The sequence below is a fragment of the Microcaecilia unicolor genome, chromosome 6 (assembly GCF_901765095.1).
Source record: "Microcaecilia unicolor chromosome 6, aMicUni1.1, whole genome shotgun sequence".
In the NCBI taxonomy this organism is placed as follows: Eukaryota; Metazoa; Chordata; class Amphibia; order Gymnophiona; family Siphonopidae; genus Microcaecilia; species Microcaecilia unicolor.
In genome coordinates, this window is record NC_044036.1 from 147728691 (window position 1) to 147753279 (window position 24589).

At 43.3% G+C, this 24589-nt stretch overlaps 1 protein-coding gene across 1 annotated transcript in view; it reads right to left on the reverse strand.

The window, feature by feature from the left end:
• Positions 1-2092: 2092 nt before the first annotated feature.
• TAFA1 (TAFA chemokine like family member 1) overlaps positions 2093-24589 on the reverse strand; it is a 394848-nt gene continuing 372351 nt past the window's right edge. Inside the window, exons 5-6 of the mRNA XM_030207877.1 lie at positions 11072-11196; positions 2093-3006 (exon numbers count right to left, since the gene is read on the reverse strand). Coding sequence (XP_030063737.1) covers positions 2989-3006; positions 11072-11196 — 143 coding nt within the window. The 3' untranslated portion in view covers positions 2093-2988. The remainder of the gene's footprint in view (positions 3007-11071; positions 11197-24589) is intronic.

The window sequence follows — 24589 nt, forward strand, 5'->3', positions numbered from 1 at the left end:
CTTTCACCACTCCCGCCACATTCGACCCCCCCCTGCCGCCGCCAACCCTCCCCTGCCGCCGCCGTCAGGTACCTTTGCTGGAGGGGGTCCCCAACCCCCACCAGCTGAAGCCCTCTTCAGCACCGGTCTCCAGCATGTTGCTGATCTGGATTCTGTTTCTGTGAGTCCTGACGTCCTGCACGTATGTGCGTGCAGGATGTCAGGACTCGCAGAAACAGAATCCAGATCAGCGAACGTGCCGGACTCTGAGACAGGCGCTGAATGGGACTTCGGCTGGCGGGGATGGGGACCCCCGCCAGCAAAGGTACCTGGCGGTGGTGGGGGAGTGTTGGCGGCAGCGGGAGGGGGGGTCAAAAGTGGTGGTGGGGGGTCAGCAGCTCCGGGGTGGGGCTAAAATGTGCCCCTCACCTCGGGCTCTGGACCCCCCTTCCCGTTGATGTCTGGCTACGCCCCTCTTACACGGTAAGGATTATCTTACTACGTGGCCATTTTGGGGGGGGAGGCTTCGTACCCGCTGCGGTAAAGAGGGCCGTGGTGCGCGGGAAAAATGCCCCCCCCCCGCAGCTTAGTAAAAAGACCCCTCAGTGAATCTTTTGTATAATATCTAAGAAACTATGCATGTCCCAACCTGAACATCCTAAAGCCCAATGTAAAATGGGTTTTAGGGTCACAATAGATATAAAAACTTGTGCCTACTTTCTACAGATGCGTGTGTTGGGCCTAAAATACAAAGGCAACATAATCATATGTGCCTATGTGCTTTTCCTGACTAGGCAATTCATGACTAGAAATTACTCTCGTATTTTTTAAATTCTGACAATCATTAATCCCTCCCCAACCTTGCCCTGTGAAGTCCTCCAATTTAGATGCATACAGGATATAAGCCCATTTTAGATTGAATGTAGAAATTGGAATTGGGACGCCCAGGTCTGGATGTGTCTGTGTTTGCTGGTATTTTAGAAAAAGATTTGTAGGTGTTGAGCCTTTTCTAAAATACATTCGGAAATGGACACTTACATTCCAGCTATTTATGCCAGGAGCATCTTTTCTGGAACTGCCAACGTCTATGACCTGAACAGACAGCATACACGCTAAGAGCTGTTGGTATTTCAGAACATACATGTGTAAGTAATGACACACAGATTTGTATGCTTTGAAATTTTAGAAACCTACACATCTATGTGCTCCCAATTAGAAAAAGTGTCCGCAATTATACAGCACAATTGAATTGGGGGGGGGGAGGGGGAATGAGGGTTATTAAGGAGGCAGCTTCCCCAAATTATTCATGTAGAGCCCAGCCCAAAACAAGCACTTATACAATTTCTAAGGGGCCCTTTTACTAAGGAGCACTGAAATATGGCCTGCGCTGGTGTAGATGAATGTACTGGATATGCGCAGGTCCATTTTTCAGAGCGCCTGCAAAAAAGGCCTTTTTTTGCCGAAAATGGATGTGTGGAAAATAAAAATCAGCACGTGTCCATTTTGGGATAGAGGCCTTACCCCCACCCATTGACTTAGCGGTAACGTCTCATGCATTAACCAGGCAGCAATCATCAGCGCCATTACACTGTCGATTACCGCCCAGTTAGCTGCCACGCGGTAGAAAATAGAAATGATTTTCTGTCATGCTTTTTGGACACATGTAGAAATTAGAATTACCACCCAGGGCATGCGCTAGCTGGGCGGTAGTTCTAATTTGACGCACATTTTAAGTGCGTAACAGCTTACACGTCTTATTAAAAGGGCCCCTAAATGTGCCCGGGAGCAGTTGTAAATCCTAACGTTGATCTTGGCGTGCAGGCATAAATTTTCACTCAACCCTAATCTTACTCAAATCACATCCTGTTGCCCTATGCACATATTCACAATTTTGTACTTGTAAATCCCCCAATTGTAAAATCAGGGGTTTTCCATATTTCTTGAATGCACATATAAATGCTGGTATACATGTAAATCATGAGTAGGGCTTCCAAGATAACCTTCCTTAGGCGCTTGCAAGCATATACTAGGCAGCTTTATAAAAAACTGTTTTTTTGCACATTTTACCTGTAAAATGTCTTAAAATTACCCCTTCTGTATCTATGGGGGAAAAAAAGATTAGTAAATCAGGCCTTGAAATTTGAAAGTATAATCTTCAAATAAACAGTGCAAAAGTGCAATCGGGAATAGAGATTTCTTTAAACTATACCAGCTGTACAAAGTCATGAGATGGTCTATTTACATTTTGTACTAGAAAGAGAGGCCACAGTCTTTCAAACCTGTACCAGACTCTTAATAACACAGAGTACTTTTCGGGAGAGCTGTCCTTTTTTTCCTTATATTTTTATGTTCAATAACTAAAAATATTTTTTTTCAGAAGAGGCTAGAAACATTGTTAGATGGTTTATCCACCAAGTATAAATAATGATTATGTAAGCAAAGCCAGCATGCTGATATTGTAGACGGGTAAAATAAAAAAAAAAATCAATATATTTTCCTTGAATATTCAGGTAGAAACAAAAGGAAGCTCTTGATTCAACATTTAAAATTTTTTAAATATCACTAGCTTTTTAAGTGCTTGATCCGAAGCAGAAAGTTTTGATTGGAATTGGCATCTCGTCTCTGGAATGGTCAGGCATCTTCCAGATCCCATTATAAAAAATGGTGGCATAAGCTGCAGCAAAAAGTATCAGGAAGGGAAGGTATTATTTTTAAAATGATATATTTTTTTTGCAAATTGTAGCTCCGAATTTGCAGCATGGTGATTCACGCCATGATTCTTCAGTATGGAACATTTTTCCCAAAAGGTAAATGTTATCTTCCCTTCTGAAGTCTATTGTTATACGACATTGTTATTTCATGATAGTGAACCACTGTCAGTATCTGCTAAGAGGTCAAAGTGCAAGTAAGAAATCCATTTGGCTTGTGAATGCATGAGATGGTTAAAGTTTCCATGTGGTATCTTCAATAATTAAGTGCTGTCCTCAACCATTTCCATGTGGCTTGGTGTTAGGTTCTTGGATGAATCTGTAACATACAGACACAAAGGATCAGGTTATCTTCTTGTTTGCATATTTTTACATTGTTTTTACACACAATAAGTTTATTCGCATTGATCACGTTTTAATCTTCTGATTGCAGCACCCATCAATATTTTTAGTAACTAGCTCCCTGATATTTAGCTGGCGTGAGGGTGCATGGCATTCAATGCCGGCCCGTATCTGGCAACTGGCATTCTATATCCGGTTTCACTTTTGACCGCAGCAACTTAACCGGTTAGGCTGTTATTCAGCGCCCAATGGGTTAAGTGCTTAGGACCTTATTCTATAACGGTTATGCTCCTAATTTATGAGCATAATTTACGCTCCTGAATTTATGCTCATAAATTAGGAGCATAATCTATTTTGGAGCATAGAGTATGCTTGTAATTTAGGAGCATAACCTTTATAGAATACTAGTAAAAAAGGCCCATTTCTGACACAAATGAAACGGGCACTAGCAAGGTTTTCCTCGGAGTGTGTATGTTTGAGAGAGAGAGAGAGAGAGAGAGAGAGAGAGAAAGAGAGAGAGAATGTGCATGTGTGAGAGAGAGAGAGAGAGAATGTGCATGTGTGACAGAGAGAGAGTGAGACTGGGTGCGAGTGTGTCTGTGAGAGAGAGAGAGAGTGTGTGTGTGAGAATGAGAGTGTGTGCCAGGGGCACCCCTCCCTCCCAGTTCCAGGGTCATGCCCCCCCTCCCTCCTTCCCTCCTACCCCTGTCCAGGCGGCGTAATTGGGGAACATACATGGAGCCTGGGCTGCCGTAGCCACGCGGCGCACACCTCCGGCACACGCAGGCTGGGCTGTTTTGCTATTTTCTTTGGCGCTCCATGTCACAGCTGGCCTCACACTGGCTCGGCCCCGACTCGTCCAGATTCGCTGCTCCTGTCATTGTGGCTCCTCCCCTCTTCTAGCCAATCTGGTGTCTCCTTTCCCTTGTTTCCTCCCTCCAGCCCTGATGCATCCGAATTCGCCACTTCTGTCTTTATAGCTCCTCCCCTCTTCCCTCTGCTAGCCAATCGTGTCTCCTTTCCCTCGTCTCCTCCATAATGGCTAGGTGACGTCAGCCTGGGCTACGGAGTCTAGCAGACCAACTCCGAAGAAGCCATGAACACAGGCAGCAAGACGCATAGAACGTTGGAGGTGAGAATTATTATATAGGAAGTCCCTTAGGGCCCTGTTTACTAAGGTGCGTTAGTGTTTTTAGCACACCTACACTTAGTGTGCACTCTAACCATGTAGGTGCCTAAATGGTTATTGTAGGCATCTACATGGTTAACGCTCATTAAAAATGTTAACACGCCTATAACGCTGCTTAGTAAACAGGGCCCTTAGTGGTTAAAGATAGACTTGCTATTTATCTGGCCTATTTTAACCGCTAAACATAGCTGGTTTGGTGCTGAATATCGGCGCCTATCTGGCTATGTTGCACGATATATCAGTTTAGGGCTAGATTGGCACTGAAAATATTTCCACCTAGCCGTATTCTGTAAACTATGCCTAGCCAGTTTATAGTATACACCTAGTGGCCATGCCTGCACCTAACTCTAGGGGCATCCATTTACGACAAGGTATAAATACTGGTGCCTACATTAGACGTAGAGCAGGTGTATTCTATAACCCCGCATGTAGATTTTCGGAATGCCTATGGCCTGCCCATTCCATGCTTATGGCCACATCCCCCTTTTTGGCAGCACACATTAGAATTTACGTGCCCCACTTTACAGAATACGCCTAGCAAGTTGTGCATGTAAATTCTAATTAATGCCAATTAGTCAAAAATTGTTAGGTGTCAATTATCGGCACTGATTGGCTTGTTAAATAATTAAACTGCATGCATAAATTCGGAATATACCTGGATTTTCACGTGCAATTTCTGTCACGCTATATAGAATCTGGGGGTTAGAGGTTAGCCTCTAACCATGAATACTCAGCGGAGATAGCCATTTATCTCCCACTGATCCCCGGATTCTATACAGTGCACCTAGAGATCCGCACCATACATAGAATCCCCCTCCCCCCCGAATGTCCATGGTTAGGCGCTAAAACGCTATTTAACCGGTCAGGAGCTGTTCCTGTATGATTAAATAGTTTTGAATATCGACCAGCTGAACTATGCCACTGTAGCTTATGATTTAACATCCCTCAAGGAAATGTCTCAATTAGATATTACTGCAGTCTATTCTAGAGCTATATCAGCAGGATATTAAAAAAACCCCCAAAACATTTCTTATTCGAAAGTCAATTCATCCTTGATCAGTTTCAGCCTTCTGGTTGCATCATATCCATCTACCATTTATAATCACTTTTACAAATTTATTCATAGCAGATCCTTATTCAATATTAGCTTATCCCCATCACCTTCTTACTCAAGGTGAACAGCTCTAGCCTTTCCCAGCAGCCCTGATAAATTAATGCATTTTTTTTCATAAATATGTCTGCTCTATTAGACTATAAATATAAGAAAGTTATCAGAATACAATAAAAATTCTTTTTATGGATGACCTGTCATTTGCAATAAGATGGGAAACATCAATGACATGATTAAAGATTGGGTAAAGGTTTGGAGATATTACAGATACATTTGTGGAAACAGACCTTAGGGTCTCAGTGAAACTGACTAGGATGAAAACAGAAACTTGATGAAAAATATTCTAGAAATGTAATGTAAAAAAAACTTTTAGGGATGAAGAAAGGCATGTGCGATGAAGTCTCAAAGGCGCTGATGCTCTAAAAATTTATAATCAGCTAAGGAAAATTGTTCATCTTCTTGGCATAGTAACACCAACAACTGCGCTTAAGCTAATGTTCTCTGAATCAGTTATCATCCATTTTCATATATGAAAATATGTTGTCAGATGAAGCAGCTGTTATGTTTTCTTTAAATAAATTTTGAAATTTAATATGGCTTACCTAGAAGTTAAAGCAGTAGTTTATTTTCATTAAAATATGCATTTTTTTCATTTTGCTTAGCATAATAATATAAAGGTTAATTTTTGAACAATTTGCCTAGGTTGAGAGGGCAAGAAGGCACCCATTTGTAATCGATTTTATAAAGGCATATGGAGTAGCATTTTAGAAAGGACTTTCAAATTGGAAATTAAGACATCCAAGTTGAGATGCTTGAAGTTCTGATAATGTAGAGCCTCTTCTGAAATACATGAGGAAATTGACATTTAAGTGCTGTTTACGCATGGCAAGGACATCCATTTTAGAAAAAAAATAGATATTTAAAATATAAATGGGGAATGTCCATGTTACAAAATGACAACATAGATGTTCATGTGCAAGAAACATAAATGTCAATGTGAGTCATTTTAGAAACACAAATGCCCAGTTTTCCTGAAACTATCACAGAGCCTGGTATCCCTTGCCAGTTCTGCTTTGAGGGGGGACATTAACCACTGGGAGATTAAGGGGTGAACTATCTTAATCCCTCCAGTGCAGCGCTGCTCATTCAAAGCACTTATCTGACATCATCATGTCCTGGGTAGCAAGTCTTAATTTAGACATCCATCATTTAGAACATAGACGTCTATTTCCTTTCTGAAATGGGAAACTGTCATCTATATTTTCAGCTACCCTAGTCTCACCCAAAACATGTCCAGACCACACTCCTTTGTCATATGGATATTCTTCAGTTTTGGATGTTCATATCTCAGCTTTGTAAAATTGGGATTTAGACATCCATGCAATATGGACGTCCCAAACTGGAACAGCACTTCTGTTAAGGATCATAGGCATCTATCCAGCTTATTTTTGAACGAGGCTGGCCATCTCCTGAAGCCAGCGAAATTGGTATAATCGAAAGCCGATTTTCGCCGACTTCAACTGCTTTCCGTCGCAGAGCCGGCCAAACTTCAAGGGGGCGTTTCAGCAGGGTATGGAAGGCGGGACGGGGAGTGTGGTTACGAGATGGTTACGAGATGGCCGACTTCGGCCGATAATGGAAAAAAGAAGGCCGGCTCTGAGGAGCATTTCGCCGGCTTCACTTGGTCCATTTATTTTTAGGGCCAAGTCTCAAAAAAGTGCCCCAACTGAGCAGATGACCACCAGAGGGAATCGGGGATCACCTCCCCTTAGTCCACAAGTGGTCACCAACCCCCTCCCACCCCAAAAAATTTTTAACATTTTTATGCCAGCCTCAAATGTCATACCCAGCTCCATGACAGCAGTATGCAGGTCCCTGGAGCAGTTTTTAGTGGGTGCAGTGCACTTCAGGCAGATGGACCCAGGTCCATCCCCCCCCCCTACCTGTTACACTTCTGGTGGTAAGTGCTAAGCCCTCCAACCCCCCCCCCCCAAAACCCACTGTACCCACATGTAGGTGCCCCCCTTCACCCCTAAGGGCTATGGTAGTGGTGTAGAGTTGTGGGGAGTGGGTTTGGGGGGGAATTTGGGGGGCTCAGCACCCAAGGTAAGGGAGCTATGCACCTGGGAGCAATTTTTGAAGTCCACTGTATTGCCCCCTAGGGTGCCCGGTTGGTGTCCTGGCATGTCAGGGGGACCAGTGCACTACGAATGCTGGCCCCCTCCCATGACCAAATGCCTTGGATTTGGCCGGGTTTGAGATGGCCGGACTCGGTTTCCATTATCGGCAAAAACCGATGCCGGCCATCTCAAACCCGGCCATCTTTGACATTTTGCCGGCCCGAACCATATTATCAAAACGAAAGATGGCCGGCCATCTTTTTCGATAATACGGTTCGAGACTGCTGTTTGTGGTGCCGGCCATATAGATGGCCAGCGCCATTCAATTATGCCTCTCTATGTTTTCTTGTAAAATTACCCTACCAAACCCACAAAAATCATGGCTAAAAAGAAGTCATGGGCAACTGCGTGGGTAGAACAGTTTTACCTGTGGAAATAACTTTGATTATTGCATCTGAATGGGTAATTTATAAAGCATTACCCTTACTACTACTACTACCACATCATTTCTGTAGTGCAGCTAAATATACGCAGCACTGTACATTTGAACATGAAGAGACAGTTCCTGCTCGACAGAGCTTCCAATCTAATCATGACAGACAAATAGGACAAATAAGGGATAAGGTGAGAGTAATAAAACAGACATGAGTACTGAACAAGTGAATAGGGGGTTAGGAGTTAAAAGCCACCTCAAAAAGGTGGGCTTTCAGCCCAGATTTGAAGGCGGCCAGAGCTGGAGCTTGACGTACTGATTCAGGAAGTCTATTCCAGGCGTATGGTGCAGAAAGATAAAAGGAATGGAATCTGGAGTTGACAGTGGAGGAGAAGAGTACAGATAAGAGAGATTTGTCTGATGAATGGAGTTCGCGGAGAAGAGTGTAGAGAGAGATAAGAGTGCAGAGGTACTGAGGAGTTGCAGAGTGAAGGCACTTGTAAGTCAATAAGAGGAGTTTGAATTGTATGTAGAAATGGATAGGGAGCCAATGACGTGACTTGAGAAGAGGACTAATATAAGCATAGCGACGCTGGTGGAATACAAGTTGTGCAGCAGAATTTTGAGCAGATTGAGTAAAGCATATAATTACGACTGAAAGAATGTCTCTACCTTGTTATGGACCACACATGGGCATTCTCGGGGTATAGTTTGGGTGGAGTGGGAATAGGAGTTAAGAGATACATATACATTTTATAAAATACATGAGTACATACATAGGGAAAATTGCCCTGGGATAAAACAGACAGACATTCCGACAAGTAGAAGGAATTAATGAGAATCCACCTGTAAGTACAGGAAAGGAACCAACAGAATATGCAAAACAGGAGAAAAAGCTCTTTAAAGAAGTAGATCAACAGACAAGGAAAGACAAGTGGAAAATGAACAAATACAGTGGGAAATATAAAGTGTTATTCCAGGAGCCATACATGGATCAAGCCTGGGCAGATGAATGGTTAAGGAGAGGAGAACTGAAACCTAAGGATGAGAGACTGATAGTTGCAGCCCAGGACAGTGGAGTATGGACAAGCTGGTTCCCAGCAAGTATAGAAAACTCTGGTACAACTGATAGTTGTAGATTCTGTAAGAAAGAACTAGAAACAGTTTTTCATCTCATGGCTGGCTGTGAAGTGCTGATGGTGTAAAATATTTACAGAGAAAGGTACAACAAGGTGGCAGGTCTTTCTATTGGAAACTCTGTAAACAATACAACCTTATTGTATCAGAAACGCATTGAAATCCTGACTCTAAGAGAATTGTGGAAAATGAAGAAGTTATGGTCACCTGGGTCATCTCAATCCCAACTGATAAAAAGCAGTATGTAAGAAAACTGGACATAGTGACAAAAGAGAAAAAACAGCAGACCAGCATTAATCACAGAGGTTTAAGTCCTGAGTGATTACTCTGTGAACTGTGTTGCGAGAGAGAAGATCCTCAAGTACCAATAAATGCAGTCCAAAACCAAGAAAATGTGGCAGAAAGATACAGAAATATTTCCAATTGTTTCCCATTGCCAAGGCGGTATACAGTAAGAATAGATCAAACATGAGCTATAGGTAATTACAGCAGTAAAAATATTCAATTAATACAAAGTATGGTGTAGTATACTACTTACAATATCAACACAGTATGTAATAGAACATTTTAATTGATAGTGAAGGAAAAAGAAAAGATGTAACATATAGATAGGTAAAAGAATAAGAAGAATTAGAAAGTAAGGTGTCATGGTATGTACAAAACTGACACAAAAAAAGGAGATGTGTCACCCTATGTAAAGTCAAGCAAAACAGGCAAACAGAGTAGGGATGGACCATGGTTTTCCAACAGAGGAGAGCAGAGGCACTAGAAGTCAATGACAATTAAAAAAAATGCTTTTAATCATCAACAAACCAAATAATCAAACCAATATTTCTCCAATTGCCATATAAAGTACATCAGAGAGTGATGTAACAAAGCTGCAGGACCCAACACGGATCCATGTTTCAGCAACAAGTGCCTGCCTCAGGGGTCACAGTGTAACCAGTTGTGATATTCAATTGTAATGACCAAGTGTAATGTACAGCTCTGATGGAATCAGCAGCGAACGAAGAGAAACCATAAATGAAATGTTGATGAGTGCAGATCTGTGGCGTTTGGTTAGAGTATCGCTACTGAGGCTAGAGTGCCTAGAAAGAATAACCAATCTGGTCAATATTCAGAACAATTTAACTAGCCAGAAATGGCCATTGACTGGTTAAATCGATTCTGTAGGGCTATCCGTTAATTTTTAGTGGCACTTAATCAGTTACTGCCACTGATAATTAGTGGTGAGCGCCTCAGTGAAAACTGGATAATTTGGGGGTGTTCTGGGGGCGGAGTCACCACTTGGTTAGTTAAGTGCTGATATTCGGTACTTAACCAGCCAGGGTAACTGCATAAATCTGACCACATAAAACACAGTCCTATCTTTACACGGCAGCCCATGGCCAGTTAAGTTCTGAATATTGACTTAACTGGCAATGTGTTAGCCAACACCTCATATACTGGATATTCAATGCCAAAGCCCCTGACATGGCCCAGCATTGAGGGGTCCTTTTATTAACCTGTGGAAAAAGGTAGCAGCAGGGACCATTATTCCTACACGCCAGGGCCCTTTTTACTGCAGCGGGTAAAAAGCCCCCCCCCCCAAAAAAATCGCCATGCGGCAAGATAACTCTTACCACGTGGCCATACGGTGGGAAGCACTTGCCGCCACCCATTGAGGTGGCGGTAAGGGCTCCTGCGGTAACCCGGTGGTAACTGGGTAGCACGCAGTGATGCTCGATTACTACCGGGTTAGCACCGCGCAATGAAAAAATATTTTTACGGCATGCCGGAAACGGCACACTCTTGGGCAGGAACTACTGCCAGTGGTCGCACTGGGCCAGAGGTAGGTCCGTTTTAGCGTGTGATAAGCCTGCCTTGGGCTTACCGATGCTTTGTAAAAGGACCCCTGAATATCCAGGAATAATGCCGGTGGCAGTCAGCAAAGCGCTCACTGCCAACCGACTGAATATTTACCCCAACATGTTTTCTGTTGTAGTAGTAGCTACACTCCGAACTCCACTTCTCCCTCCCCCCCCCCCCCCACCTCAAATAGGCATAACTCACTCTGGTGGTCTTGACTTTATTGCCAGTTGCACACATCCATCCAGAATTATCAGGTAACGTCTTGCACTCTTCTCCTTCTAGACAGGGCTCCATCTCACACCACCATTTTCCAATAACAATAGAAGCTGAGAAAAGAATTGATTTACTCATTAGAAAAAAAATGCATTCACATACAATTTTATGGAAAATCTGACACTCCTGCCATGTCCTTGGTAGCAGTGTTACAATATGAAAATCCCATTTCCTTTAGTTTAACATTGCTAATGCCTGCGAGAAGCCATGTATCTAGCACCCACCTCTTCGTGGGTGCTAGATACATTGTTTCTCACAGGCATTAGCAATGAGCACCGCTGAGGTTCCCAAAAAAATGAATTAAAAGAATAAAAGCATTAAGTGGAAAAGTTAAGAAAGATGGGCGGTTAAACATAAGTGTGGGATTTGGAGCTGTTTGAAAGAGTTGGTTTTGGACACGTAGGCTCCTGAAAACATCATTGATTAAAATTTGGCCAAAGTGACAACTTGTAGGTATATACTACTACTACTTATTTCTAAAGCGCTACTAGTCGTATGTAGCGCTGTACACTTGAACATGAAGAGACAGTCCCTGCTCGACAGAGCTTACAATCTAATTAGGACAGACAAACAGGAGATAAGGGAATATTAAAGTGAGGATGATAAAATAAGGGTCCTGAACAAGTGAATAAGGGTTAGGAGTTAAAAGCAGCATCAAAAAGGTGGGCTTTTAGCTTAGATTTGAAGACGGCCAGAGATGGAGCTTGACGTACAGGCTCAGGAAGTCTATTCCAGGCATATGGTGCAGCAAGATAAAAGGAACGGAGTCTGGAGTTAGCGGTGGAGGAGAAGGGTGCAGGTAAGAGATTCACCCAGTGAACTGAGTTCCCTGGGAGGAATGTAGGGAGAGATGAGAGTAGAGAGGTACTGAGGAGCTGCAGAGTGAATGCACAAACATATGATTTGCACACACATTGAATTATTAGTTGGCCAAATTAACCAATTGCACCTCTAAAAAGCAGAAAGATGCTTACACTACACCTATTTCCTACAGGAAACACGTGTGCAAAGGGCCTTTTATAAAATGGTTTCCCTGAAACCTCCTACACAAAGTTATACCTGATCTGAAACAGGACTAATTTTGGGGCCCCTTTACTAAGCTGTGTAAGCGTCTATGCGTGCCCAACGTGCGCCAAAATGGAGTTACCACCTGGCTACTGCGTGGCTCTTGTAATTTAATTTTTGGCATATATTTGATACACGCATCCGATTTTCTGATGTGCATATTGGATGCGCTCCAAGTGGCATTTGATGCGTATAGGTCATTACTGCCCGGTTACTGCGTGAGACTTTTCTGCTAGGTCACTGGCTGGCAGTAAGGTCTCAGACCCAAATTTTCATTTTGCTGCACATCCATTTCCAGCAAAAATTTTAAAAGGTTTTTTTTTTTTTACAGGTGCACTGAAAAATGATTCTACACGCACCCCAAAACACGCATCTACACTACCGCAGGCCATTTTTCAGCATGCCTTTGTAAAGGATTGACACGTGCACATATTGTTTGATACATGACCTTTAAGTTATGATCCTGTTCCCACTCTGCCCGTTCTCCACCCTCAGGAAGATATATGTATGTATCGCATGAAAGTAATTGCAATCTTCAGCTAGCGTGGATAAGATCCTCAAAGTGAAGTCCAGAGCAGAGACGGCAAGAAATGGAGGCAAGACCACAGATTCAGGTGAGGAGTCTTTATTAATTGACCCAACACAGTCATGTTTCAGCATAATGCCTGTGTCAAGGGTCATTGTACTGATAAAACCAGAATCCAATATGGCTCTCACATTGCAGAAGTTATCTTAAAGCTTTAGATGCTGTGATGCTTCAATGCAGGGGTGTAGCTACGAGTGGGCCTGGCTGGGCCCAGGCCCACCCAATTTCAGCCCAGGCCCACCCAACGCCAGTCCCAGCTCCCATTGCCGGCCACTGCTGCTTTTCCTGTTGAGCAGCAGGGCCGGCGCTACAAAAAGAAGAAGCGCTAACGGCGCTAAGGACAAAAAATGTTTAAAAAAAAAAAGTGCGGCACCGGCAGGCACTGTCTTGGCAGCCTTGAGGCATTGGCTGCTGGCTCGCAGGCTCCTCCCTTCTCCTACGTCACTGCCCCTGGAGCGACGCAGGGGCAGTAACGTAAGAGACGGGAGGAGCCTGTGAGCCAGCAGCCAATGCCTCAAGGCTGCCTAGACAGTGCCTGCCGGTGCCGCGCTTTTTTTTTTTTAAACATTTTTTGTCCTTAGCGCCGTTAGTGCTTCTTCTTTTTGTAGCGCTGACCCTGCTGCTCAACAGGAAAAGCAGCAGTGGCCGGCAATGGGAGCTGGGGCTGGGGCTGGCGCTGGCATGCAGGGCGGGCCTCGTCAAGGAAAAGAGAAAAGAGGGAAAACATGGAAGGATGGCAGAGAATGAGGGAAAACATGGAAGGATGGGGAGAAAGAGGGAAAACATGGAAGGATGGGGAGAAAGAGGGAAAACATGGAAGGATGGGGAGAAAAGAGGGAAAACAGATGGAAGGATGGCAGAGAATGAGGGAAAAACAAGAAAGGTCCAAAATTTCCACAAAAGTCCAACACAAAAAAAAAGGTGGAAAAATAACTTCAAGAGACCAATCCAAGATAAGGGGTAAGATGCTCCAAAAAAAACTTTATTAAGGACCCAACACGGTCCGTGTTTCGGTTTTTACTGATTGACCCCAGAGAATGAGGGAAAGCATGGAAGGATGGGGAGAAAGAGGGAAAACAGATGGAAGGATGGGGAGAAAAGATAGAAAACAGATGGAAGGATGGCAGAGAAAGAGGGAAAACAGAAGGAAGGATGGGGAGAGAAAGAGGGAAAACGGATGGATGGGGAGAGAGACTCTGGATGGAAGGATGGGGAGAGAAAGGGGAGAGACTGGAAGGATGTGGAGAGAGAAGGGACACTGAACAGAAAAGGGTAGAGTGATACAGAGACACTGGTTAGAAAGAGGGAGAGAGAGACATTAGATTGAAGGATCAGGAAAGAGGGTAGATGGATGGAAGGATGGGGAGAGAAAGAGGGAAGACGTTGGATGGAAGGGTAGGGAGAAAGAGGTGACACTGGACGGAAGGATGCAGAAAGAAAGAGGGGAGACTACTGGAAGGATGGGGAGAGAGAGGGGAGACTGGAAGGATGGGGAGAGAAAAAAGAGAGCTGCTGGATGGAAAAGGAGAGTAGTGAAAGACTGGAGAATAAGAGGAAGGGGCATGGGGAGAACAAGTATGAGTAAAAGATGAAAAGCCATAAGTAGATGAAGGAAATTAAAGAATGGATAGTAAGAATGAATTAAATCAGGACAGAGAGAGAGAGAGAGGCAGAAAAATATTGAAGAAAGCAAAGAAAAAGGAGAGAAAAATGAGAGAAAAATGAGAAATGGCCAGGAAACCCTGGCAGAAGAGTTAAGCGAAAACGAAGGAAAGCAGAATCTAGAGACTGGGAGCGACACAATGAGAAAAGGTAAATGGCCATACAAGAAAGGTAAAGAAATTAATTTTATTTTTAATTTAGGATAAAGTAATATGGTACCTGTGTTAATGAAGTTTCAGAGACCAATACTTCCTTCCTTAGGTCAGGCGAGGATACCGTAACAGCATTATACTGACCTGAGGCAGGAGGTTTTGGCCTCTGAAAGCTCACTGAAAAGGGTGTTAGGCTATTAAATACATTTTCTGAAATCTGATGCACTGAAAAGCAGCACTTTACCCTGTGTGACAAATGCATCTGATTAGCGTGACTAAATTTTGCTGGGGGAGGGGGGTAGAGAGAAAATTTTGTGCCCACCCACTTTGGGTTCAGGCCCATCCAAAATTGGCAGTCTGGCTACGCCACTGCTTCAATGGAGAGGGAAATCTAATAAAAAATCAGTCCCACCCAAAAATGTTTTTGCTATAACTTAATAGATAACCAAGAACCTGCTGACAAATGCAAAACCTAACTATATGTAAAGGGGAATAGAAGAATTCAGTATATAGGCTGACGAACAGCCGAGCTCCGTTTCAGTGAGAACTGCTGACACTTTTGTCTCACTTAAAAAGCTCTCTACATCATCAAGACTCCTCAACATTCCCCTCGCAATCATTTACTTTTTATTTAATATTTTTATCTAATATCTTTATATTTTTAGAAGTTTCTTGTAAAACAGCAGGTCCTCAAAGGAACTAGTAAGTGCAAAAAATAACAACAATATCCGCAGCAGAATCCAGATTTATCAATTCAAAAACAAATAGGTAGGAATGTCCATGAACCTCAAAAATTAATATAGCACCAGTTTTTCGAAGAGCAGAAGAAAGTGTGACTTATCATTACTTAACACTCCCCTATTGCCAGCGCTCTTTCAGAACTCTTTCGTCAGGGTCTCTAATGCTATTTTCTTCCATCAGAGCATTGCAACATCTAAAGCTTTGAGATACTTCTTGAGATACATCTGCACTGTGAGTGTCACATTAGATTCTGGTTTTATTAGTACAACAACCCCGATGCAGTCATTGTGCTGAAACATGGCCATGTCGGGTCAATAAGTAAAAACTCCTCCCTTGGGGGCCCTTTAACTAAGCCACGTAGGCTCCTAGGTGCACTGACCGCGCGCCAAATTGGAGTTACCGCCCGGTTACTGTGTGGCCCTTGCGTTAATTTCAATTTTGGCGCGCATCTGAAAAATATTTTTTATTTCCTGCACTACCACAAGCCATTTTTCAGCGTGCCTTTGTAAAAGGACCCCCTTGAGTTGTGGTCTTGCCTCCGTTTCTTGCCATCTCCTCTCTGGACTTCTTTTGGTGTATTATGCGGAGAACTTTCTTCTTGTGTTGTTGTTAGGATCCTAAAAACCCCATTTTCCAAAGGCCGTCTTCTGCTGGGTACCTTCACCAAACCGCTCAAAAAGAAAACTATGATACACAACATCGTGATCAATAGCAATCAGTTATTTAAGGAACCGTGATGGTTACCACGTTTAGAAAAACATCTCTAACTGTAGATAATTTGAGAAATTAAACTAACATAATTTTCATTAGGAGACTGGAATCCAGAGTACTGTGATCTACTGCCGCTATCCAAAGTAATATAGGAGAAAGAATGGCGTACTGGTTAGATTGAACAATTTGCTTATATTGGCTCCCACTCAGTACATCCTAAAGAAAAATCCATAACATGAGCTTGATAAATTTCCTACGGTTTACATCCTCCTGAGGCAGATGCGAAACAGGGGGGTCCCTCTGTGTCGAGATTGCAACGTGGCACAGTGAAATATCAGACTTTGAACTTAGAAGCAAGCCCCGGTTGGATGCCAGAAGAACTTAGATGTGAAGATTACCACCTGGGTGGTTAAGTCTATCTTTTTTTTTGTCCTGTGCACAGTTTTGCATTTTTTGATATTGTGGATTTTTCTTGCAATATATAGACTCTCACTCATTACATTAAATATTTTGAAGATTTGATTGGTCCTCCGTTTTTTTTTTTTTTTTGCTGCAAGGTTTTTTCTCTTGATTAATTGTTTCCCTTGCAGTTGGGTTCAGAGGGTTGGTTAGAACCCATGATAGTAGCCGTTATTGGGGGTTTAGCCATTGTTTGAGGTACCCCAGGGAGTTGAAGTTCTTTTTGTTAATCATTTTGATCTTCTGCATGTAATGAGTGGGAGCCAATATAAGAGCAAATTATTGGATTTGTTGTAGTTTCTATTTAGATTTTGCTCTCCAGCTTTTCTAGATTTTTGAGTACTGGTTAGATTACCATACAGGCAACATCTGGGAACACAAGGTCTTGATTTTTTTTGCTACTCACTCTCCATGCAACCATGGACAAGGCATTTTTTTCTCCATGTGCTTCCAGAACCCAGTTGAATAAAAAGATATTTGTCTTAATCTACCTTATTGAAAGTGGCTTCCCTTCCCCATCTATATCCATAATTAAATTTGAGTGCTATCAATGTGCAGAGCTGAAATATCGAATCAATAAGTCAAGGATGCATCTTGGAAAACCACAAATGGGTTGGTTTTCATGGTAACCAAGCTATGTAAATTAAGGTAAATGATTCTCATGAATATTCATTATGATTATGCTGAAACCCAAACCAGTGTGCAGCCTTCAAGACAGAGTCCTGAGTTAAATGCTCAAGTTAATTAAGAAATCCCTATTGCAGAATTTTTTCACGCATCCAGCAGTACCACTTAGCCAGTCCGGTTTCAGGATATCCACACTGAAAATGTATGAGAGATATTTGCATGTTTTCCCTCTACTGCATGCAAATTTATTCCATGCATATTCATGGTGGATATGTTGAAAATCAGCCTGGCTAGGGACTATTCCGGGACTGTCTTGAGAACCACTGCCCCGAAGGATGCAGAACTGGACAAAGAATCTTTCTGGTTCAAAGGTAAGAGAGATGTGTACGGCAAGGATCAGGTGCTCATTTGCATACAAACTTTCTTGAGATGTCAGCAAATTTTTGTTATGCACAGTCTTTTTCTCAACTTTAAATGAAGGTTAACCCAGCATTTTTTCCCTGGAAAGACTATTATAAATATAGAAACCAATGATAACATGACTAGAATCCCAAGCTTGGCTCCTGGGACTTTATGAGGAAATGTACTGTTCCCTACTTAAGCACTCAGTGCCATTTTTGGTAGCAAAACTTTAAAGGAGCAGAGAGTTGAAAATCTGCTAATCAGGCATTGCAGAATCTGGTACATCTGTCCTATAATACTGACCAACAAGAGACAACTGGTCAATCTCTACCTCCATTCTAGTTACCTCAGACCTCAAAGATCATATGATACTATTTATTTATTTATTTACAGCATTTATATCCCACAATTTCCCACACATGGGCAGGCCCAATGTGGCTTACAACAATCTACATAAAAACATAGCAGGTCAGGGGTCAAACTATTAATGTCTTAGAAGTACAATGGGGAAAAGGCAAAGTGAGGTAAAGTAAAAGAGAGAGAGCAGTGGTGAGTAATTCTATGAGCTGCAAGCTTCAGAAGGAAATAGTTTTTATTTTTAGCACTGTCTCAAGCAGGGGCGTAGCCAGACACCCAACTTTGGGTGGGCCTGGACTCAAGATGGGTGGGCAGAAGAACCCCTCCCTGTCCCACGGGTGATTTGGTCTCTCCTTGTCTCACCTGCATGCCCATCTGCTATTTACAAGGTATGCAGGAGGGACAGTAGTTGGAAGTTTTCAGCTGGTGGGGCTAGGGAATCATTATAGGTGTGCTGCTACTGGGTGGGCCCGAGCACAAAGTGGGTGGGCCTGGCCCACCCAGGCCCACCCTTTGCTACGCCACTGGTCTTAAGTTGTTGCTTTTACAGGTGTTTCACTGAGGTCATGATTGAACATTGACAAACTGGGGCGTTAGTACATGTGAAGGGGCATTTTTCATATGACATCTAAATCTGATTTTGGACGTTTTACTGAAGTTGTTCAAAAATCAAGTGCTGAGCATGGCCATTTTTGAACCAGACAAACATCTATCTTTTCTTTTTGAAAATGACCATTTGCTAGATGTTTTCTATAGATTCTAGAGTGACCGGAGTTGCATGCGCAAATCAGGTCATATTCTGAATTGCGTGTGCATCTCGATTGCCTTTGCAAGCCAATCAGCGCTGATAATTGCCACTTCACATGCAATTCTTTTCAAGAAGTCTTTCCCACCTGGATTTGCCTAATCCCATACCACCATACATACGTCACGAAAAGTTCAGAAATGGAAAACAATAATATTAACCTCTCTCACAATATGCTAATATATCAACCTAAGCGTTTATTGTACTTCTGTATTATGTACTAGACTTCTACAAATTTAAATTTTGTAACCGCCTTTTTAGCAATATGTAAGCCACATTGAACCTGCCATATGGTGGGAAAATGTGGGATACAAATGCAATAAATAAATAAAATTATTGACATTAATTGGCATTAATTTGAATTTACATGCAGAACTTACTAAGTGTATTCTGTAAAGTTCTGAGTGCAAATTCTAAGATACAAAACTGAAAAAGGGGTGTGGTGATGGGTGGATCATGGGCACTTCTAAAATGTATGCGCACTGATACAGGATACACCTGCTCTGCGCCTAACTTAGTAGCCGGTATTTACACCAAGTTTTACTTGGTGTAATTCCTGCAACTACATTTCGTCACGCAGAAATGCGCTATAAGCCGTACCTAAATTTAGGTGTAGTTTATAGAATATGCCTAGGTGTATTTTTTCAGCAGGCATATAGAATCTGGTCCTTAGTGCACAGTCAAGGGCATTTTCGAAAGAGAAGGGCACCCATCTTTCGACACAAATCGGGAGATGGGTGTCCTTCTCTTAGGGTCTGTTATGATTGGGGTCAGAACCCCTCTCAAACTTACCTCTTTCCTGGGGGTCAGCTTCTTAGCTGGCTTCTGTTTCTTTTGTCTGTCCTTTCTGAGCTGGCTCTGTCTCTCTGTGCTGGCAGCTTCCAGCAGCATGGGGGTTAATTGTTTTACTTTACTACAGCTGTGTGGGTGGACTGAGTTAGCTCTACCTCTCTTTGGGTGTACTGGCTTCAAGTGCTTCACGGTGTTGCATTGGTGTGGGTTGGGCCTCTCTGGGTCAGTGTGCTTTTGCCTAGGTCTAGGGAGTGTGACATCATCAGGGAAGGGCCTTGATAAGGAAGTGGTGTTGTTTCCTTCAGAGCCTTTGCAACAGTGGTGTTTGCTTTAGGTAGGGTGATGCAGTGTGCACTTCTGACTTTGTGTCTAGTTTCCCTGCTTGCTTTTGCTAAGGGCCAGGTTAGTGTTTTAGCTTTCCTGCTTTTCCCTTTTTGGTTCCCCTGCTTTTCCCTTTTGGTTTTGGAAGCATTGCTGTGTGTAGGGCTTTGGAAGCTCTGTTGCTGATAGAAGTACTTCAGGGTTTGGTGTTGTTAGGACCACTGCAGAATTTGCTGTTAGAAGTACTTCTGGTGTTTGTGCTATTGGGAGCATTGCAGTCTTTGCTGTTGGTGTTTGGTGCTTTAGAAGCACTTTTGGCTATGTGTTAGCTTCCCTGCTTTTTCCTTGTGGCTCCCCTGTCTTCCCTTTTAGTGCTAGGAGCTCTTCTGGTTGCTTCCCAGAGTAGTGCTTAGGAAGCACCTTGTTAGTTTTGTATCTAGCTGGCTAGAGCAGCTTAGGTAGCTTGTTAGTTTTGTGTTTAGCTTGTTAGTGTAGAGCTCTGCTTGTAGCTTGGTGCTTAGTAGCACCTGTGTTAGCTTTGTGTTTAGTTCCCTGCTCTGTTAGTTTAGGGCTTAGGAAGTCCCTTTCTTGAGCAGGGCTTAGGAGCTCCTGTTTAGTATAGGGCTTAGGAAGTCCTTTTGTCAGTTTACTGTTAGGAACACTCCTGCTGGTTTAGGGCTTGGGAGCACGTAGATCAGTTTAGGTTTAGGAGCACTTCTGTTTCCAGTCCTGGTCCCTGTGTCATCCGGTATCCAGTAAGTCCTGCCGGCTACTCAAACCCAGGAGCTCAACTCCTGGGGGGCTTAGTAGCTAAGTGCAGGTGAAGCAGTGTGGACTAGTCCGGTGTGCTCCAGTCCGGTGTTCCAGTCCTGTGTCCTCCAGTCCGGGAGATTCCAGTCCATGTGTTCCAGTTCGCTGGGCAGTGCCTGCAGTCCCTGCCGGTGTGCTTGCCCAGTGTTGGTTGGTGGGTTTTGCCTGCTGCTGTCACTCCTCGGCAGCAGCCCAAGGGCTCACGTTTGCTCCAGAGCCCGGCCCCGCGGGCTCTGAACCTGAGAACCTGACAGGGTCGCCCAAATCGGCATAATCAAAAGCTGATTTTGGGCGCCCTCAACTGCAGTCCGTTGCGGGGATGACCAAAATTCACGAGGGCATGTCGGAGGCATGGTGAAGGCGGGACTGGGGCGTGCTTAAGAGATGGGCGTCCTCAGACGATAATGGAAAAAAGAAGGGTGCCCCTGATGAGCATTTACTTGACCTTACTTGGTCCATTTGTTTTCACGACCAAGCCTCAAAAAGGTGCCCTAAACTGACCAGATGACCACCAGAGGGAATCAGGGATGACCTCCCCTTACTCCCCCAGTGGTCATCAACCCCCTCCCACCCTAAAAAAAATTTAAAAAAAATTTTTTTGCCAGTCTCTATGCCAGCCTCAAATGTCATACCCAGCTCCCTAGAAAACAGAAGGGAAAACGGTCTGCAAGCTCCAAGATGGAAAACAAATGAAGCAGATCGCAAAAATAAAACAGTAATTTATTATTAAAACCTGAATATATATATATACATAAATAGCCCGACACAGGCCGTGTTTCGCCCGACAGGGCTGCTTCAGGGGCTATACTACAATCCTTTACTCACAAGTTTAATTGATAATATTGGATATGTGCTGAGGGTACGAAATTTCATACATAGGAGATCACCTTGATTAATTTAGAAAAACAGCTCTATCAGAGATGCCAAAAGAGTATTGACATAAGGTCAAACGATCAGTCTCTTATCTCTGAAATCACTGAAAAACTTTGTAGGTGGTCTCATTCTGTGGCTGACAGCTGAGAGAAACGTTATAACTGGGGTCAGATGGTCTGTTTTCGTGGTCATTTACCATGTATTTTGATTTCTTAAATAATATATTTCTCAGTGTTCACCAAGTTCATTATGCAAAGCCAGAAGCTGGCAACGTAGGAAATCCAGTACAGTTTGCCTTAGTTGGCAATTATGCAAATTTATTACAGCAGTAGAAATCCCCAGAAGCAACATATAAATTCTTAATGATCTGCATCATGCTTCTTAAACACAAAAGTGGATCTGAGCATTATATCTAGTATATATATTTTTAATATATATATACAGAAGCTCTAAATCAAGGGGGCTTGATTTTGAAACGGTGTAGTCACCGCATTAAGTGCCAACGCAGGTGATTAAATTGTATGCGTGGAAGGGCATTTTAGAAAAGATGTACAGAGGGAATTTCAGCATCAAAGTCAGGATGTGTGGAATTCTCATACTATTTTACTTGTAATAAAGGAGCAGGGCTGCACATCCCATCCCCTCTGTTTCCACAGCAATTTCAGAAAGCTAGATGTGGGAGGGAAATGTACTTTCCCTTCCCACATAAATGTGGGAGCAGCTTTCTAAAATCACTGCTCCTTGATCCTATAGCGGAGTGCTCTACCTCATCGCTGCCCTATCCCAATGCATGCCTTTTCACCATTATGAAAAACACTATTCCATAATCCCCACTATCACCCAGCCTTCAACAGCAGTCAATCCCTCCCACCGTCACCCAACCCCTGAAAGCAGTCAAAACCTCCACCTCCACTATCACCGATCTCCAAAAGCCTTCACAACGGTAGCACCCCCCTGGAAGCCCCCACATGTAGGCATGAGCCCATGTGGGGGCCTCCCCAAGAGACCTCCCCCTGGGGACAAAGGCCCTCCAAAACAAATGTGGGCTGCAAGGCCCCCAACCCACAACCCAATCCCTTGGGCTTACCAGGGTCTCTGGTGGGTAGTGGGGTGGGAGAGATGCCCAGTCACTCCTGCATCATGGCCGCCTGGATCCAATATGGCCACCAAGACTTCTGGAGGTAATATTGCAATACTGCCACTATGGGTCAAACTTCCATATATTCCTTGCTTTTACCATTGGATGATGGTGGGGGAGAGGTATGGAATGGTGTCTGGGAAGGTTGGGGAGGCATGCACCAGGGTAGGGCTGTGATGGAAGATGAAGTGGTTTGTCTTCACGAGACCAGTGAAATGCCCCTACAGCAGGCATTTAGGTGTGCCTCAAAATCCCGGGTTACCCAGTGGTAAAAATATGGAAATACATTTCTGTAGCGCTGGAAATGGGATGTGTTGGGGGTGGAATTAGCACTGGGCTGCTGTGGTAGCCCAGCAGTAGTACTGGAATAGTGTGTGACAAGCCTATTGCGTTCGCCAACCCTTTAGTAAAAAGGCCCCAGAAAGAGTAAAGGTCAAAGATTTGATATATTGCCTTTCTATGGTACAAGGGTAATGACCACTTACCCTTCCGGAAGCTTCTAAATACTTACCTCTTTAAGCAAGCCTATACAAATGACTTGACTTAAATTAGGAGTCCATCTGCGCTACCCGGATCAGACTATATGACAGAACCTGAAATATGCTTCCCTACTTAATCCTTTTGAATTTATCCCTCTTCCAATCCTCTTTATACATTTTTCCTTCATCAACAACACACTATCCCAATATACACCCTCTTCCCATGCCCTACATCTACCATCTTCCTCCCTTACCCATCTTACTCACCCACATTTTGTTGTCCACCTCTTCACATATTATATTACAGTCATTATCCAATCTGTGTTATCTTGTAAACCTGTTATATTATGTAAGCCGCATTGAACCTGCTAATAAGTGGGAAAGTGCGGGGTACAAATGTTACAAATAAATAATAAATAAATCAGTTTACATATATTATATGCAGGTATTTTAACACCTCTTTGCCCCTCCTCTAATCATCGCCATGGATCTCTTCAGAGGCATTATGATACTCTTTTATTCCGCATTTCCTTCCTAATAATTCCTAACATTCCGTTTGCTTTTCTGACCACCGCCACACTAAGCTGAGGATTTCAACGTATTATCTATACGATCTTCCCCCCCCCCCAAGATCTTTTTTTCCAGATGGTGATGCCTAATTCTGAACCAGCAACATGTAACTTCTGCACATCAAATTTCATCTGCTAATTATGACATTCAGTCCCCCAGTTGTCTCAATATGTAACTACTTTAAATATTTTGTGTCATCAGCAAAACCCACCCTTTTCCGGATCATTTATAAGCAGAAGCATAGTTTGCCTGCTTTGTTTGGGGTGGGGGTGGAGGCAGCAAGGAGAATATTCTGTCTAATTTCCTAGGCAGAATAGAATTCTACACAGATAATCATCAAAATCAGGTTAAAACAAAATACTTTAAAACAAATTAGAGATGCATTTCCTTTATTTTCCCCTTTTCTTCTTTTTCTTTATCCTACCTATACTTTTCTATTCTTATATCTCCCTGCCTGCTCTCTCACACACTTCCCTTGCTTCTTGCCACCCCACTGACTCATCCTTTCCCACCTCTCCATAATTCCTTCATCTTTCACCTTTCTTCCACCCCCTCCTCCACCCTTCCCTGATTATTTTTCTCCACACCACCTCTTCCTTCTCTCTCCACTTTTTCTCCTTCTCATTCATCTCTCCTCTTTGCCCTTCTCTTAGCAATTTTTCCTCTCCCCTTATTCGCCCTCCTTCTTGCCTTTATCATTTCTCTCTCCCTCCTCACACCCTTCCCCTCTCATTTCTCTCCTGTCTCTTATCTATCATCTTTCATCCCCACACTAGCATTTTCCCTTGTTCCCTCCTTCCTTCTTGCACGCGCGCACACACACACACACACACACTCTCTCTCTCCTTTTTCCTCCCTTTCCCAGCACTCTCTCCTCCTCCCTTTCCCCCCTCCCC